This window comes from Corella eumyota, chromosome 1, assembly GCF_963082875.1.
Source record: "Corella eumyota chromosome 1, kaCorEumy4.1, whole genome shotgun sequence".
Lineage (NCBI taxonomy): Eukaryota > Metazoa > Chordata > Ascidiacea > Phlebobranchia > Corellidae > Corella > Corella eumyota.
Window position 1 is genome coordinate 20,554,942 of NC_137490.1, and position 18,169 is coordinate 20,573,110.

An 18,169-nucleotide genomic window follows, 5' to 3' on the forward strand; every position below is an offset into this window, starting at 1 on the left:
TTTAATCTTTTTGTTTTTCTTCTGTTTTTTTACCAGTAGTTTGTCGTGCAAAAACTTTGACATAATTAGTTGTTGACTCACTCACATATACCTTGCCATTTTCCCCAAACTTTATATATATAAAATTATATTTAAAAACTTATAAATTTATACATATATCTTAACGTATTTTTAATTACAGTTTGTAAGTATAAACTGGTAGCGTGGTGTATTAGTTAAAACATTTAGTTTCACTTCATGAAGTCCTGGGTTTGATCCCCATAGCTTTTATGTAGTAGCACACTTGATAAATGCGCTATAAAGGGTATAAACTTTTGCTAAGCCAAAAATAAATCAGCAGTCTAATTATCAGGCAATTAAAACTCTTAATGATTAAAAATCCTTTTATTGTCACATAAAGTAAAAGCATAGTAACCTGAATATTGTAAGGACAACAAACTGGAGATGGTGCGCCAATGCGATTTGCCATCAAGTAATGTTGAAAATCTCTTGTTATTGGATTGTAAGCTCCTACTCTATCATTGTACCAATCAGCTACTAGTAGAGAAGGTTCTGGGTATAATAGCCCACCACTCATATAAGCAATACCACATGGGTTTGATAGTTCACCTTGGTTGTCGCCTATGTACATTTAAATATAGGTTTTGTTGGTTGTGGGTATCTTTTTTTGCATTTTTAGTATTTATTTTTTACTTTTTTTTGAAAACAACATTTTATTAAAATTTAGGTCAGTGTGAGCAAGGCTTAGTAGATAATGTTTTATTGTCAGTAAGATGGTGCTTTTTGGCATACAAATTCAAGTAAATTATTTATTAGTTTTTGTATATATTTTTTTAAAGAATCTGGATTATAGACCACATACATATTTTTGTTACATAAAAAACTGCCTAATTTAACTTTAAATAGTTTTGTTGGAACTTTAAACAGTTTTAGCCTATATCTACCTGGCTCTCCAAATTTGTGCAAAATTTTATCAGGATTTCTCACATCACAGATTAGTATCTGATTGTGCCAAGAGTCCGAAATATACAAAGTATTCTCATCTCCAAAAGTAATAAATTCAGTCCAGCCACATGCGGTGCCTTCTCCTTTCAGAAAAGTTTGAACCAAACTACCTGGGAAATAATTTAAAGAAATTTAAAAAGTTTATCGATAAATAAGCCAAGTAATAATAGTCAGAACACTTGGCTTAACAGCATGAGATTCTCAGTTCAATTTTGACTGCTTAAGGCCATAGCTCTTTTAAGTAAGCTCTTAATAATCAGTATTATTCAAAATGGCAAAAGTCAATCAAGACATTGCTAGGGTAACAAATGTAACCATATGTTTAGGCTGTGAAGTTTCCTTTTCAACATTGAGAATAAGGATATAAAAAAAGGTTAATTGTTTATTTAAAAAATCACTCACGGTTTCTCAAATCAAATATCTTGACCGCACATTGATTAAGCCCTGGTACATCGGAAATAGCAACTAAAGATTGTTGAGCTGGGTTCTTGGCTAAATATCTTGGTCTTTTTAGAACCCGTTGTCCAAATGTCTCTCTTTGAGTTTTGTCTGTAAACAAGTATTACACTGGATTTAAATAAAAACTTTCATTTGAACTGTTATGTTGTATATTTCACAACTTTTTATTTACTTTCAATGTTAATGACTGCAATTTTCTTTGCTCTTGGAAATGCGCAAAGCAAATCATTTTGCTGATAAGTTGTTATGCCAAGAGGTTGGGCTTCGCAAGAAATTGTATGTCTAAAAACATAAATAACCAAAGCTTTTAAATATGTAATGGGTTACTCATTCGAAAGCAAATAACTTGTTAACTTCTAGAAAACCCAATTCTAACTTGTTGAAAGTTTAAAAATTATGAAATTAACAACCAGTTATTTAACTTACATATAATTTCCCTTGTCAGTATAAATTCTTATACAAGCCCCTAGTCTATCAGCAGTGTATATCTTTCCACCATCAAGAATACTTTGCACAGAAATGTAAGGAACTGAAGTTTTTTCCCTGTTTTCTCTTATCTCAATAATCTTCTCATACCCACCATAAGACCAAGTGTAAACATCATCGTCCTGATAGTAGGCTGTATGCATTCTGGCATTGTGGAAATTACCATCAGGTTTTGTAACCTTTTTCTAGTTTAAACCAAAAAAGTAATTATTTCAACCAAAAAAAAATACTCTTACATTTTTGCTATTTGGGCAGCAACTAAAAAGTTTTATTGACTTTCTTTTGTACTGTAGTGTCTTGTGGTCTTTGCATATAATATTGTTTAGCATTCAATATACCACTTACATTGACTTCTTTTGTACTGCTGTCTCTGCATGTCAATGCCTTTATTATCTTCTTTTTAGGCGACATTGTCTGGTGAAAAATTATTTTTAATAAGATTATTTAAAAGTTTTTTTTTTAAATATTCTCTTTGTTATATGTTTCAACTTTTGCAAATTTACCTGTTTTTTGATTGCCACCTTTTCAGATTCTTCTTTTGTGTTGTCATCTAAACAAAAATTTAAAAGTTTTGTTGTTTTTTTGACAAGACATGGAAACATATTTTACCTGTGTGAAATGCAGAAAATGTCTTTTTAGCTTTTGGTGAAAAGGTTTTCTTTAGTTTCCAAAGAGCACCTTGCTTCTTTCCTGGCACCAAAGCGGGCGTTTGATTAAATTCTTCAATATTCTATAATTATTTTTACAGGGTTTAAGAAAATCACACATTAAAATATTGGTTCTTTTTTGATAAATATTAGAAGTTATACATTATTGATAAAAGTATTAATGTGTAAACTTTATTTTAATCAGTATTACCTGATCCAAAATAGCCATTGCTTCATTCTGTTTAACATTTAGTTTTTTCTTTTCATCAAATTCTTGTGCAGCATCCAAAACTATAGCCTTTTATTAAGAAAAAACTTAAGTCTATATGAATTAATTATAATGCACAGAAAAAAACATTTTATAAAAGAAAAAGTTAAAAAATTTCTTGTTTATTTTTATCAACAAAGATTTTGATCATATTATAAATTGAAATTATATTCTGATGGTTTAGGTTTTTACTTTTATTTGTTCGTCATCACATTCTTCTTGTGCAGTTACAGTTATCATAACAACAGATTTTTCTCCATTTTCGTTGTATTTCTCTATCTTGTATTGACTTTTTATTGCTGTTTTGTTTAATGCAAAATACATAGGTGGTATAATATTTGAAGTATTGGTAATTAATATATTATTTTTAATCGTTGGTGTTAATTTTCACTTTATAAATATACAATATTAAGTTGGCTTAATATGATATTTTTATACCTCCACTTTCAGATGTTGGTGTTGCATAAGAATAAGCAGCCTCTCTACTAGCCTTTGTAGCAATTTCTTTTTCTGTTCTTTCACTGTCTTCCATTAATTCATTTAAACCTTCAACTTCTTTGTCCTAAAAATATATTTTCTTGTTAATTTTTCTGTTTAAATATTCAATAATTTTTAAGCCTATGACATACCTGATTATCCTTTGAGTAATCAACAAGATCTATCAAATCTGAAAGTATGTAAAAAAATATGATATTATAACAATAATTATGTTGTTTTTTTTAGTAATTTTAGGTATTTTGTGTGGGTACCTTCATTCTCTAAGTTATCATCAGCATATTGTGTGTTAGATGCTACAATAATGACAGGATTGAATGGTTGATCTGGTATCTGATATTCGTGATCTAGTGTTTTATCATCTTCATTACCTTGTTGAATGTCATCACCTTCTTGTTGAACATCTTGTTGCTGTTGAATATCAACATTCTGTTGCTCAACCTTTTGCTGTTGATTGTTGTCTTTTCGTTGTTGAATGTCATCTTCTTGTTGATCAACATCTTGTTGTAGAATGTCATCTTCTTGTTGATCAACATCTTGTTGTTGATTGTCATCATTTTGTTGATTAACTTCTTGCTGGGGATTGTCGTTTTCTTGTTGTTTATCGTCTTGATTTTTGTTAGCACCTTTATCTTCAATATTTTGTTGTTCTTCACTTTCTTGTTTGGTTTTATCTTCAATAATTACATCTTGTTGTTGATCTTCTGTTTTATTTTCTTGAATATCTTCTTGTGCACTTTCGTAATTTTCGGTTGATGTTTCACTGTTTTCAATAGTTTTATTTTCCTACAAGTTGTTAAAATATTTTTAGAAACACGTTTTTACAAATCAAAATATTTTTTTATAAGATACCTCGCTTGGTTTGGGCATGGTAACAACTATAGCTACTTCAGGTTTTGTTATATCAGTTGGTAAAGTAGCATAATGAGAAGTGGCTGCTGCAACTTCTATACTGTCTTGTGTAGAATCGGCAGCTTTGGTAAAATAAGAAAACAAGGGTTTAATTTTAAGCTTGGTAAAATGCATTCAACCATAAGTTTGCTGATAATATAAATAACTTGACTTATTTAAAATATTTTTTGTCTTTGTACAAACCGTTTTGGTTTTGGTTATCCTGATTTTCTTCATCTTGGCCAAACAAACTTTGAAATATTTCAATCTTGCTCTGGTGCTCAGATACATTTACCGATATTTCTTCATCATTAAGTTGGGCTTCACCAATATCTTTTATCTGAATAAATGTCAACATTTAACTCAAGTTATCTCAATGTAATGTTCAAGAAATAGTTAAAAATTTAATCTATGTGTTAGGAGTTATCACATATCTTTGCTGGTTGAATTTTTAATTACTTATACCTGTTGTATTCTTCCAGTTGGGTTTATGGACCCTTGAGTTCTGTAAAGTTTATTATTATTATCCATTTTTTTATTTAAACCTAGATTCTTTGCCTAATCCAACAAGATTTCTTGCCATAAATCTTTACAAAAAAAACGTATTTGTAAAACATAATTTAAATCTAGTTATATCTTCTTTTAATTATTAGTTTTACGAATAAATTTATAGTTTGTCTTTATTTAAAAATTTTGTGAAACCACAATAAAATGCAGTTTAGGGCTTGGTTATTGTTGATGTTATCTAAAAAGGAAATAAAGCTTCTCAAATTACATTTTAATTTATTGTGTATATGTTTGAGCTATAAATACACATTTCTTTGTTTAAATCATTTACAAATTCACTTTTTTTTTTTTTTTTTTTTTTTTAGCCTCTAAATTTTTTTTAGCCTCTAAAATGTAAATATTTGTAATTAAATTTTGACTTTAATTTGTCTTTAGGATGTTTATTAACTTATTTAAAACACATAAAAAATCATTATTATTTTTACCTATTATTTTACACACTTCGCCAATTTTTATCTTAGATAATTTTAATAAATAAAATCTGGTTACTGTGTTTAGCCTTTTATTTAAATGCAAATTTAAATCAGTTTTGTTTTATTTAAACTTTTTAAATCAGTTTAAAATTTGTTTTTTAAAGGTCAATGATGTTAACCTTGATCGTGATGAAATTAATGAATATGCAGTTGAAGTATTAGCAATAGATGAAGGAAGTAATAGGTTAACTGGTACAGCAACAATCTTTGTGACAATTACAGATAAAAACAACAAGAATCCTGTTTTTAATTCTACAACATTAGAAGCACTGGATGTTAATGAAACTGCAACTGATGGTGAAGGTACAAAATTAGTTTTGTGTTTTTTTTGTATATATCTTTATCTTCGATGTGGTAAAGTCAAATGCGCGAGTTAAACATAGTCTCGAGTTGCCTGTTGCAGTTTGGGATATTATAAATTATAAACGCCCGATAATTATACTACTGATTCAGTGGTCAGTGGGGATTGAACCCACGACCCCATGTGTGGTGTAGCAAGTGTTCTTACCACTACACCACGCTGCCGGTCGTTTATTAAGGTTAAAAACATTGTTATTAATAAAACTGGTTAATATGCTGAATTATATTTAAATAAACAATATGGTTTACTTTTTATATATTTATACTGCTAAAAAAATTGGTGCTGACTGTAATACTTCAATTTATTTAAGAACATATATCAATATTTGTGTATGTTTCAACCATTTATTCAAGAATTAATTTTTGATGACATTTTTATAGTTGTTCGAATCATAATTGCTACTGATTCTGATATGAATTCTGACCTTTTCTACAACATCACAAATTATCAGTGTTTTGATGAGAGTAATCGCCCACAAGCAGATATTTGTTCTGGTTGGTTTACAATAGATAATGTTGACCAGGTGAAGTATTATGAGTAGATTGATCTAACGCTAACCTTGCCAAATTAATAATAAATAAAAAAGTAATTTTTTTGTCTTTTTTATAATTTCAATTTCTGTATCATTTTATAATTCAAAATTGATTTTTTTAAAAATTTTATTCTTGATGTAGGAAAGTTAACTTTACGACCTAAACATAGAATAACATTAGTTTACCGACAAAGTCTCAAGTTGACTTTGACAGTTTAGGATAATATAGTTTTCTAAATAATCAATTATTTAAGCTGCTGATTAAGTGCTGGCTCAGCAGGAGTTTATACCTGTTACAGCGCCTTAAATGAAACTACAGCTTCAGAATGGTAGAGAATGAAAGCAAAACTTAATGTTGTGAAGCCAAAGGTTTTGACCACTTCGCCGAGCTGCCAGTTAATTTTCTAATTTGAAATTTTTTATCTTAGACCGGGTACCTGAAGGTAAACAATGAGTTAGACAGAGAGTCAGTGGAGTTTATCAGTTTACAAATTTCGGTCACTGATCTTAATGGAGAAACATCACAGGAAGTTACAGGTAAAAACCATCAAAGTTTAATGTGTAATAAAGGCCTTTTTTTCTGATCCAATACCAGTTATTTTTATGCTTGTGTAATAAAATTATTTACATTTTTATTGGTGTTTTTTAAGGTTGGATTGAAATATCTATAATTGATGACAATGATAATTATCCCCAATTTACTAACTTGCAAGATGAGTTTACAGTAAAAGAAGAAGAAAATGCTGGCTCATACATTGGAGAGGTAGGCACTTTAAAGTTGTTTCTTTTAAGTCTTTTAGATAATGTAGTGTTTATGAAATTAAATTCTCTTTTTTTTTTTTTTTTACAAATAGTTTCTTTAGAAATAATAAATCTAAGATATTGGGTTGGTTGGTCAGTGGTCATTCTACTTATTCTACTTTTTGTTTAATAGATTTCTGTTTTACTTGTTAAATTTTAAATATGGTGTCTTTTACGTAAAGATACTACATGTTAAAGCAGTGGGAATCAAACTAATAACCTAACGTAGATAAACCAAGTATTCTAACCACTACACCATGCTGCTGGTTTTTACTCTATTTTATTTTAGTTTTGTCTAGGAAGTTGCTGTTTTAATTTTTTTCTATAATTTAAAGGTAACAGCGACAGATGCAGACTCAGGGCCCAACGGGGAAATTGTTTTCTCAGTTGGACCAGATGGAAGGGAATGGGTGGAAATTAACAATGTTACCGGTAAGTTTTGTGTTAAAAAAAGTTAAAAAAACTTGTATATATATATATTTGGCAGCGTGGTGTAGTGGTAAGAACACTTGCTACACCACATTTGAGGTCGTGGGTTCAATCCCCACTGATCTCATGCTGTAGCGCCCTTGAGTAAGGCGGTATAAACGGTATAAACTCCTGCTGAGCCAGCACTTAATCAGCAGCATAATTACCGGGCAATTATAGTCTCTATAATATCCTAAACTGCCACAGGCAACTCGAGACTGGGTCGGAGTAACTTATGTTACTCTATGTTTAAGTCGCGCATTCGTTTTTCCCACATCGAGGATAAAGACATATACAAAAAAAAATATATATATATAAATAATTCTTTTTCTTTCTTTTAAAACTTAAGTTTTCTTATATTTAATGCAAACAATATGGTTTTATTATTGATGCAAAGTTTAATAACATTTTTTTTCATTAGGTTAATTTTTTATGTTTTTTTTTTATTTAAATATTTTACAACAAAAATGTAAAACTGCAAAAGTTTAAGTTTTTTTTAAATAATTAATAAAAAAATGTTTTTAATATATTAACAGGTCGATTGACCTCCAAGGCAGATCACATTGATCGGGAGGAGCAAGGTGATTGGTTGAATATCACCGTCATAGCAACAGATAACGGAAACCCCCCACTTGATAACAGCACAACAATTTACATTCGAATTATTGATATTAACGACAATACACCCGAGTTTTCACAGGTATATATTTTTAACATTTGACTTTTTTATGTATTTTTAAACATTAAATTTAAATCGACGAAATTTATAATATTAACTTAGTGTAGTGTAGTAAACCGGCAGTGTGGTGTAGTGGTAAGAACACTTGTTACACCACACATGAGGTTGTGGGTTCAGTCCCCACTGATCTCATGCTGTAGCGCCCTCGAGTGCTATAAACTGTATGAACTCCTGCTGAGTCAGCATTAATCAGCAGCATAATTACAGGGCAATTATAATCTACAATATCGCAAACTGCTACAGGCAACTCAAGACTGGGTCGGAGTAACAGTTGTTACTCTATGTTTAAGTCGCGCATTCGACTTTCCCACATCGAGGATATATACAAAGATATATACAAAAAAATATATATATTAGCTTATATATACATGTTTTATTTATTTTTATTAAATTTCAGAGTCAATATAATCAATCAATATCAGAAGATAGTAAGATAGGATTTGTGGTCATACAAGTTAAAGCTTATGACAATGATACAAATGAATCAATTCGTTATTACATCACAAACGGCGATGAATATGGACATTTTGATATTAATGAAACAACGGTATGTATTCATGATATGTTTTATGTAAATGTTTTAAGTAAAACATTAAAAATTATTTTAAAACTTAACTTTTAAAATGAGATCCTTAGAAGTTCTTATCTCTATAATGTTTTAAACAACTTTTTAGACAAAGTTATTTAATAAATGTATTTTCTTAATTTATTTAACCTTTTAGTTGTATGTTTTGAACAGTGGTGTTAATTTAAATAAACTTTTGTTGTACATTTTTAATATATATATATATATATAATTTTTTGTATATATATTTATCCTCGATGTGGTAAGGGCGAATGTGCAACCTAAACGTAGAGTAACATCAGTGACTTGCACCCAGTCTCGAGTTGTCTTTAGCATTTTGGGATATTATAGATTATGATTGCCCGATAATTATGCTGCTGATTAAGTGCTGGCTCAGCAGGAGTTCATACTGTTTAGAGCGCCTAATTCAATAGCGCTACAGCAAGAGGGCAGTGGGGATTGAACCCACGACCTCATGTGTGGTGTAGCAAGTGTTTTAACCACTACACCACACTGCCGGTATTTATTTCAAACTTTAAAGAAACTTTACTTTTGTTTAAATTTAATTTATAGGGTGAAATATCAGTAAGAAGTGCATTAGACCGAGAATTCATACCAAGTTACAGGTTAACAGTTGAAGCACGTGATAATGGAGGCTCTGGAAACAGCTTTAGTGAAACTGCAACAGTTGACATATTTCTAGAGGTGGGCATTTTAATTTTGTGCTTGTTTGTTTTAAAAAAAAAGTTAAATAAAAAAGTTTGTTTAAAATAAAAATTTGTGACTAATAACATTTGTCAAAGATAGTAAAAAACTTGTTCTACCTAATAATTGTTTTTATGATAAGGGAATTGTGTTATGACCTGTTTAATTCTCTACCTAATTGTAGTTTTTTTTATGCAATGCACATTTTATTCAATATATCAAATTGAGGATAAATTTTAACATTATATATTATAGGATGTCAATGATGAAGCACCAGAGTTTACTGCCAAAATATATACAGTATCAATAAGGGAAGATGCTAAAGTGGATGATCTTGTTACTGATAGAGTGCAAGCAGAAGATACTGATAGTGGAATTAATGGAGAAATATTTTATGGGATCATAAATGGAAATGAAGATGGTGAGTTTATGTTTGTTATTGTCCTACTTTATCGACATCAATGTGTAAATCACAAATAATATTGCTGAGCCAATTACTAGCAATATAGCAACCCGACCAAGAGCAATTTTAAGGTGTAATACTATATTTTAGTCATAGTGATTTTGGATAGGTTGTCAGAATGGGAATAAAATTTCAGATTGAAAACCATTTAAACAAAAATGCCATTTTTTAAACAATGAGTCATTTTCTGTTAACTTTAGCTAACTCTTACCTTTTTGCATGATTGCCTTTAATTTCTGAAAAACTCAATCTAAATTTCAGTAAAATGTTGTTTTGAAATTGTGATTTGAGGGCAAATGTTTCTTCAGTTATATTAGACGATATTATTAGAATAAAAATCAGAAACAAACTTACTGTCAAACAGAAAACTTTTTGAAAGCTCTGCTTAAAATCGACTTACATTTAATTTTTTCTACCTTAACAGAGATTTAAAAAAAAAAAAACATAATTGATAATAAAAATTGTTGCAGGTCATTTCAGGATCAACAACTTAACAGGTGAAGTGTTTCTCGCGTCATCTCTCCTAAACGAGGAAACAGAGTTTGTCCTCAATATAAGTGCTACCGATAGGGGGGAACCACCGTTTTCATCTAACTGTTTGTTGGAAATTGCAGTGGAGGATACCAATAACAACAACCCTGAGTTTTTAAACTTGCCAACAAATGAAACTGTTAGTGTTGCAGAGGTTAGTGTAGTTTATTGAGTAATTTAGAAATAAAAATATATTTTTAAAAGCAATGGGATTTGAACCTATGACCTTATGTTGTAAAGCCAAGTGTTCTAACCACTACAAGTTATTGCATAAATGGATAGAATACTAAAACAACATTCTTGTAAAGGGTATTTAAAAATGTATATTATTTTTATTATTTTAAGACCCATTTGTTTTTATAAAATAATTAAATAACATAATGTTGCTAAAAAAGACAAATCAATTTAATTTTTTTAAACATTTCTAAATTTTAAAACAGAATTACCAAAGATTTTTATATACAACTAAATCATCAATTTTTGAAAAAAATAATTTAGCATTCAAAAGCTGGTACTGTTGTCTTCAAAGTGGAAACCAGAGATAATGATACTGGGCCAAATGCAAATATCAACTATGAACTGACTGAAGGTTTCGATTACTTTAGCATCGATTTGGATGGATTTATTACAACTCAAACAGAACTAGATTATGAAAGTCTTAAATCAATTTTGGTAACTATTATGTAAAAAATAATCTCAAAAGTTTAAAATTATTTTATTTTTGATGTAAAACAGCTGACTTTAAAACCTTGATTATATTGTGTTAAGAAAAATTAATAAACTTTACATTTTGCTCTTTAATAAAAAACTATTAAATTTTAAGTTTAGTTTAAATTAAAGGTATATAATTTTTCTAAAAATATTTTTTATGTTTTATTTTTTTAAATTATTAGATGTTTCTGTTTTTTATAAATTGTTTATATTTTTAAACTTATTATTTTTAAGGTTCAAGTTTCAATTAAAGATGAGGGCTCCCCAGTGTTAGAGAACCAAGAAAGTTTGACAATTCATATCACAGATGTTGATGATAGCAATCCAGAATATATTAACGTAAGTTGTTTGTTGATTTCAAAAATTTATATTAGCATCCCTAATAATATTTTAAGTTGTCTATAGTAACTTAAGACTTGGTCAGGGTAACAAATTTTAAGGCTATAAGAATGACCTTAACCCATCAAGGATAAATATACACAAGAAAACAAATAATATCTTAAAGTTTGGTAATTTTATAAAATTAAAAATATTTTTTTTTTAGAATATGGAAAACTTGGCAGTTGATGAGGGAAATGAAGTGCCATTAGTAGTTGGGAAAGTAAATGAAGCTTCAGATAAGGATACAGAAGAAAACTCGATCAATTACTACTACATTGTTGGTAAGTAATTTTAAGAAATCATCAGTTCAATTATATCACCTAATATTGTTTTATTTGTTTTTTTTAATAGGGTTAAAAAATTAATTTAAATTTAAAACTATATAAATTTAAAAAAAATTAAATTTTTGTGTTGTTAATATATCTAATAATTATCTTTTTCGCAATATTTATTATTACAAACTTTTTGTGAACAGGTGGTACTGGAAGGCCTGACTTCAGCCTTAACAAGACTACAAGGGATTTGACAGCTAACATTGTACTGGATAGAGAAACTAAAGATTTATATGATTTGGTTGTGAAGGTAGGTACTTTTACCATTTACCAAATCAACCAAGCAAAAACTGATTATGTTTTTTATATATTTGTGTGCTATATTACTTTTTAAACATGCACTTATGTGTGTGTAGCAATTTAAATAAATTAAAGAACCAAAAAAGTCTAAACCAAACAAAGTATTCTTAAAAAAACTAGCAATTTTATTTAAAAGCTTGACAATATATACTTACTTTACAATCTCTAAAAATTTTGAATCATAACGTATAAAATGAAAGAACCATAAAAGCAAAAGAACAATATGATTTTATTACCATAGTTATAAAATACTAATATCTTGTCATAAGGATAGATAATGATTATTAACTTAGGATTAGTAGACTTAAAAATATCTATTTACAAATATGTATATTTTGAAGTAAAGCTGAAGAAATGAGAAATTTTGTAATGTCTATAAGGTTACTTAAAGTAAAATTTTATTTTAGGCTTCTAGTGATCCCAATTACGTGGTAGATGATGCAGATATTTCTTTCCCATCTAGCGATTTAAGTTTATTACTTGTTACTATCGATGTGATTGATATAAACGATAATGCTCCAGTCTTCTCAGAGGAGAATTATATCACAGGTAAGTTAATAGGTTAGACAATTTAAATACAAAATCACTAATTATTATTTTTATTAATAAAAAATTAATGATCCACAAATTTGTTATTAGTATTTTTTGTGGTAAAATGCTAAAAAATATTGACACAATATTAAAAACCAATCTAAGGCCATTTTACCTTTGATAAAACATTCTTTTTTAACCCTATTAACCCACATTCTTAAATTCCCCCCTAATTCCAATAAATGTTTAACCTCCCATTCGGTAAAATGGTAAAATTTTTTAACTTTTGGTTTTCGAAAATATGTTTGTTAAATAAAATTTTTTGGTAATTTAGACAAATGACATGGTAAAAATATTTTTCTGTGATTTGTAGATATACCATATGATACTCAGGCAGGAACAGGTGCCATAGTAATTGAAGTTACAGCCATTGATGATGACTTGTCTGAGAATGCAATTATTTCATATGAGATAACAGAAGCTGTATGGATTCTTGGTACATCTAGCAATGCTGAGGTAAGAAGCTTTAAACAGAATTTGACAATATTAAAAATTTGTTAAATAAAGGCTTAAATACACTATTATATTAAGCAAAACATTGTCAAAATATTTTTATCTACTAAAAGTCCAAACCGGCAGCGTGGTGTAGTGGTAAGAACACTTGCTATACCACACATCAGGTCATGGGTTCAATACCTATTGATCTCATGCTGTAGCGCCTTTGAGTAAGGCGCTATAAACAGTATGAACTCCTGCTGAGCCAGAACTTAATCAGCAGTTTAATTATCGGGCAATTATAATCTATATTATCCCAAACTGCCACAGGCAACTCGAGAATAGGTCGAAGTAACTGATGTTACTCTATGTTTAAGTCTCGCATTCGACTTTCCCACATCGAGGATAAAGATATACAGAATAGAAATAAAATACGGCTTACAGTGCAGTTTTGCCGTAGGGTGTTTTGCACCTGTGTTATAATGTAGTGGATAGAATTACAACTCTTGGTTTCATACATTAGGTTCCCACTGCTTTCACTTTGTAGTCCATAAGTAAAGTGCAATAAACTATACCCTAATAGCAGTTATCATTACTCTGTTTTCAAAATTTGGGTAAACAACTAAATCTCTATATTTTTTTAGAATTTGATCTACAATTACCTTTTATTTTAGGGGGTATTTGGAATCGAGACAAGAGATGGTAAGGGTCAGATTTCTGTTCAAAGAGCAATTAATGGAGACCAGCAAGGACATTATGAGTTAACAGTTACCGCTTCTGATGGGTATTTTTATAGTTTATATGTTTTAAATATGACAACTTCTTCTGTGACTATGTAAATCCTTAAATATTCTTTGACTTTTTCTATAAGGCTTGGCCTGAAAATCATCAATTTTTTTAGCTTATTAATCAGGAAAAAGTAACTTTGATACTTCACACAACACTGTTATCACATAGCAGCAGTGGTTATCGAACCTATGACAGCTGGTCTTAAAAGAAAAAAACTAATATCTGTAACAGAATTTACAGAAAATTTTTCTAATTTTTGCGTAAATAAGGCTTTAATTTAATTGTATTTGTTTCCAGAGTACCAGATCACCTGACCTTTACAACAGTTACTATTGGTATTGTACAGCAAGATGAAACTGTGGTTCTGTATTCAAGATATACGCCAGCTCAGTTTCAAGCAGATTATCAACAACAGTTTACTGAGTCAGTTAAGTTGATTTTATTTATATTAAACCTTACAATTTGACTTGCCAAATTTACAACTAACACAATGTTTTAATTGAAAAACTTAAAGGTTTTTTGTATTAATTTTTTATTGTTTTGTTCATGGACTTAAAAAACCGGCAGTGTGGTGTAGTGATTAGAACACTTTCTACACAGTTGTTGCCTTATGTTGAGGTCATGAATTCGATCTCCCCACATTAAGAATAAATCAATATATACAAATAAAACTTTACTTAAATTTGAGATTTTAATTTTAGTGATTTGGAAGCTATACTAGGTGCAACTGTTATTGTAACAAAAGTTATTGATCACGATGAAACAAAGGGATTTCCACAAGCACAGTAAATACTTTTATTTTCTTATTTGTTAAGTAGAGTAGATACTCCTATTTTTATGTTAAACGAAAATTTATTTATATACTTTTTTGTTTATTTAAAATATGTTATATAAAATACATATTTGTGTTTATATATATATATGTATATGTCCAATTTATCTGCCTAAAAAACAAAACTGCCGTTTGTGGTGCACCGGTGGGTTATCATAGGCAAACACTAGGTTATTGTTACACTTTTATCATGACAGTTAAACTGCATCCCATAAGACAGTAAACCAATGTGTTATTAAAAAAAATTAGGCTACTTGACCCATAAAATATCAATTAATTTTTTTTAGGTCAGATGTTTACTTTCATGCCAAAGCTGCAAATGGAACAGATTTAATTCCAAAGGAAGAGATTATTTCGTAAGTTGACAATTTAATAGTGCTTTAGAGTTTGTAAACTGATTTATGCAGTAGTAAAACTAGGGACTTCAAAACCAGCACCGTGGTGTAGTGGTAAGAACACTTGCTATACCACCATGAGGTCGTGGGTTCAATCCCCACTGATCTCATGCTGTAGCGTCCTTGAGTAAGGCACTATAAACGGTATGAACTCCTGCTGAGCCAGCACTTAATCAGCAGCATAGTTACTGGGCAATTATAATCTATAATATCCCAAACTGCCACAGGCAACTGGAGACTGGGTCGGAGTAACTGATGTTACTCTATGTTTAAGTCGCACATTCGACTTTCCCACATCGAGGATAAAGATATATAAAAAAAAAGTACCAAAATTACTACACCACGCCATATGTTTAGTTTTTCACTAATGGTGGGACAACAACATGGTGTTATGTTTAAAAAACTTGTTTTTTTATAAGATCATTGGTCCGATTTTTACTGCTTTAAATTCACGGTGCCCTTTAGTAAAGCAATTTAAACAGTGCATATTATATATTTGGTAAAAAAGCTTAACAATACCCAAAACTGACAAAGTCAACTCCAGTCTGGGTTAGAGTAACAGGTGCTACCCTGTGTTAAAAAGAGTCAATTTTTTCTTATTAAAGATATTGATGTAAGGAAAAAAATAAAAAAGTTCACCAAATTTCAGTTAGTTTTTAAATTTATTTTTATTTTAGTGCCTTAAATTCCAATACAGACCAGACAATTGGATTTCTTAATGATTATGGAATAATAGGAAATGAAGGTGTCTTTGTACCAGATACACCAGAGAATGATTACTTAAAAGCTGGTTTAATTATCGCATGTGCTGCTGTTGTGCTCGTTATTGTGTTGTTTACAATTGCAATGTGCTGCCAGAGCAAAAAGTAAGTTCATTGAATATTTTGTTTAGTTAACTACTACATATGGTGTATTAGTTAAAAAACACTTGTCTTTACTACATAAGATTCTGGGTTTATTGCCCATTGCTTTAATATTGTAGTGTCCTTAAGTTAGGTGCTATAACCAGTATAGAAAATTATAACAAAAATGTCCCAATGCAAAAGTTAATTTGAAACTGGGTTGGGGTAAAAAATGTTACTCCATGTTTAAGCAGTGAAGCCATCTTTTCACATTAAAAATAAATAAATTAAATAAAGATTAACATTTTTTTGCTATTTTTAAAATTCCTTATTTCCACAAAGGTCTAAACAGAAGATCTCAGTATTAAAAGCAGCAGAAAAAGCAAACACAGAAATGCAAAAGTTTAACAAAAAGACTGGAGATGGATTTGATTTGCCAACAACTAATGTTAATGCTTCAAAGTGAGTTGGACTTAAATTTTTATGCAGTTCATATGTTAAATAATGTATTGGTCTCATGTTATTACAATAAATTTTATATGCCTAAAAAAGCTATTTTTCAACAACAAAAAACCTATTTTTCAACAATCTATTACCCTAACTATCTCAAAATTTTTTTTAAATTTAAAAAAATAAATATATCCCAACACCCAGAAAAGTGGTATTTTTAAAGTTTTTGTTTTTAGATAAAAGTTCATTCAGTTATACAGGTTAATAGCAATAAAATTTCTTATTTTTTTTCTTTAAAACTGCCCTGTTAAATTGTTTTATCAATTTTTTTTTAGCCCCATATTCTCAGAGGACCAGAAAATAGATATAGACATGAACTTCTGGCAAGAAAGCTCGGATGACATTTCTATAGATGATAACGCAGTTGATTCACAAGATGATAGTGCTATTGGGGTGGAAAATAATGCCTTTGTGTGTAATTTTTTTTAACAATTTGGCCAGACTTTTTATTTTTACCAATTTATATGTTAAAACTCTCTTGTATTTGTAAAAAAAAGGATAATTTTACTTAATTTTTTATCTAAATTTTTTTATTGTTTAGTTGAATTATAAACCTAACAGTTTTTTATATTTTTAATTTTTAATGTAAAAAGGCCAACTCCATGGCCTAAATAAAAGTGTAACATTTGTTATTTGACCTAGTCTTGAGTTCGTTTATAGCTTTTTGCTCATGGTCACTAGCATAAAAGCAGTGGGGATTAAAAAATGACCCATGTAGTCTAATGACAAAACCGCCATGCTAAATGTTGTTGAGTATTATTTAATAAAGATTCATTTTTTTAAATTAAGGAGTCAACAGATGATGTGGATGACCATTTAGAAGATGATCTTGACATTGATTTTCAGTCACCAGATCATGCTCAGTTAGCAGCAGCTCTAAATGCTGCAAACCAGGCAAGAGGAGGCGAGAGCAATTTTGCCAACTTGTTCGACGTTGAGATGGGACCAGAAAATACAGCCATGTAGGTTTCCTATTAATTAGTTTAATTATTTTTCTACTTCAATCTAGACTACTGTGCGAATCATAATTTGTTCCATGTACATACTTATTAATTCAGATTTTTATAATTTTATTTCATAAATCCTTTTACTGTTTTATTTTGTTAATTTATGCTGCAATTTAAGGTTGCTATCTTTTCTTCTGTTCAAAAGTGACTAAGTTTGCCTTTTATATTTTCCTAATCAAAGTAGTGTTAATTTTGCATAAGGTACTTTAAAAGTGTTAAAATATCTGTAATGATGTAATAACTTTTATGTACTATTTGTTTATCTAAATCCTCGTTATTTTTTGTATGACAACACTTATTTTAATCCATATAATTTGGTGCAATTAAAGTTTTATTCTTAACAAAGTAATGTTACTCGTTAATTCGCAATTAAATTTGTTTTTCAAAGGACTTTTTTGTTCAGAATAGAAGTTAATAGTTTAGCTTTTTTATTTAGAAGTTTTTTTTGTATATATCTTTATCCTCGATGTGGGAAAGTCGAATGCACGACTTAAACATAGAGTAACATCAGTTACTCCGACCCAGTCTCGAGTTGCCTTTAGCAGTTTGGGATATGATAGATTATAATTGCCCGATAATTATGCTGCG

At 29.4% G+C, this 18,169-nt stretch overlaps 1 protein-coding gene across 1 annotated transcript in view; it reads left to right on the forward strand.

Annotated features, from left to right (window-relative positions):
* Positions 1–17,571, forward strand: part of LOC145741982 (cadherin-23-like) — a 37,113-nt gene extending 19,542 nt beyond the window's left edge. The window contains exons 20-43 of the mRNA XM_082559700.1: positions 5,396–5,594; positions 6,033–6,175; positions 6,613–6,721; positions 6,835–6,947; positions 7,321–7,417; positions 7,990–8,153; positions 8,590–8,739; positions 9,331–9,462; positions 9,718–9,883; positions 10,396–10,610; positions 10,955–11,128; positions 11,402–11,506; positions 11,712–11,829; positions 12,024–12,130; positions 12,588–12,729; positions 13,085–13,227; positions 13,881–13,990; positions 14,293–14,418; positions 14,697–14,780; positions 15,115–15,183; positions 15,900–16,088; positions 16,407–16,526; positions 16,850–16,985; positions 17,364–17,571. Coding sequence (XP_082415826.1) covers positions 5,396–5,594; positions 6,033–6,175; positions 6,613–6,721; positions 6,835–6,947; positions 7,321–7,417; positions 7,990–8,153; positions 8,590–8,739; positions 9,331–9,462; positions 9,718–9,883; positions 10,396–10,610; positions 10,955–11,128; positions 11,402–11,506; positions 11,712–11,829; positions 12,024–12,130; positions 12,588–12,729; positions 13,085–13,227; positions 13,881–13,990; positions 14,293–14,418; positions 14,697–14,780; positions 15,115–15,183; positions 15,900–16,088; positions 16,407–16,526; positions 16,850–16,985; positions 17,364–17,540 — 3,288 coding nt within the window. The 3' untranslated portion in view covers positions 17,541–17,571. The remainder of the gene's footprint in view (positions 1–5,395; positions 5,595–6,032; positions 6,176–6,612; positions 6,722–6,834; positions 6,948–7,320; positions 7,418–7,989; positions 8,154–8,589; positions 8,740–9,330; positions 9,463–9,717; positions 9,884–10,395; positions 10,611–10,954; positions 11,129–11,401; positions 11,507–11,711; positions 11,830–12,023; positions 12,131–12,587; positions 12,730–13,084; positions 13,228–13,880; positions 13,991–14,292; positions 14,419–14,696; positions 14,781–15,114; positions 15,184–15,899; positions 16,089–16,406; positions 16,527–16,849; positions 16,986–17,363) is intronic.
* The last annotated feature ends 598 nt before the right edge of the window (positions 17,572–18,169 follow it).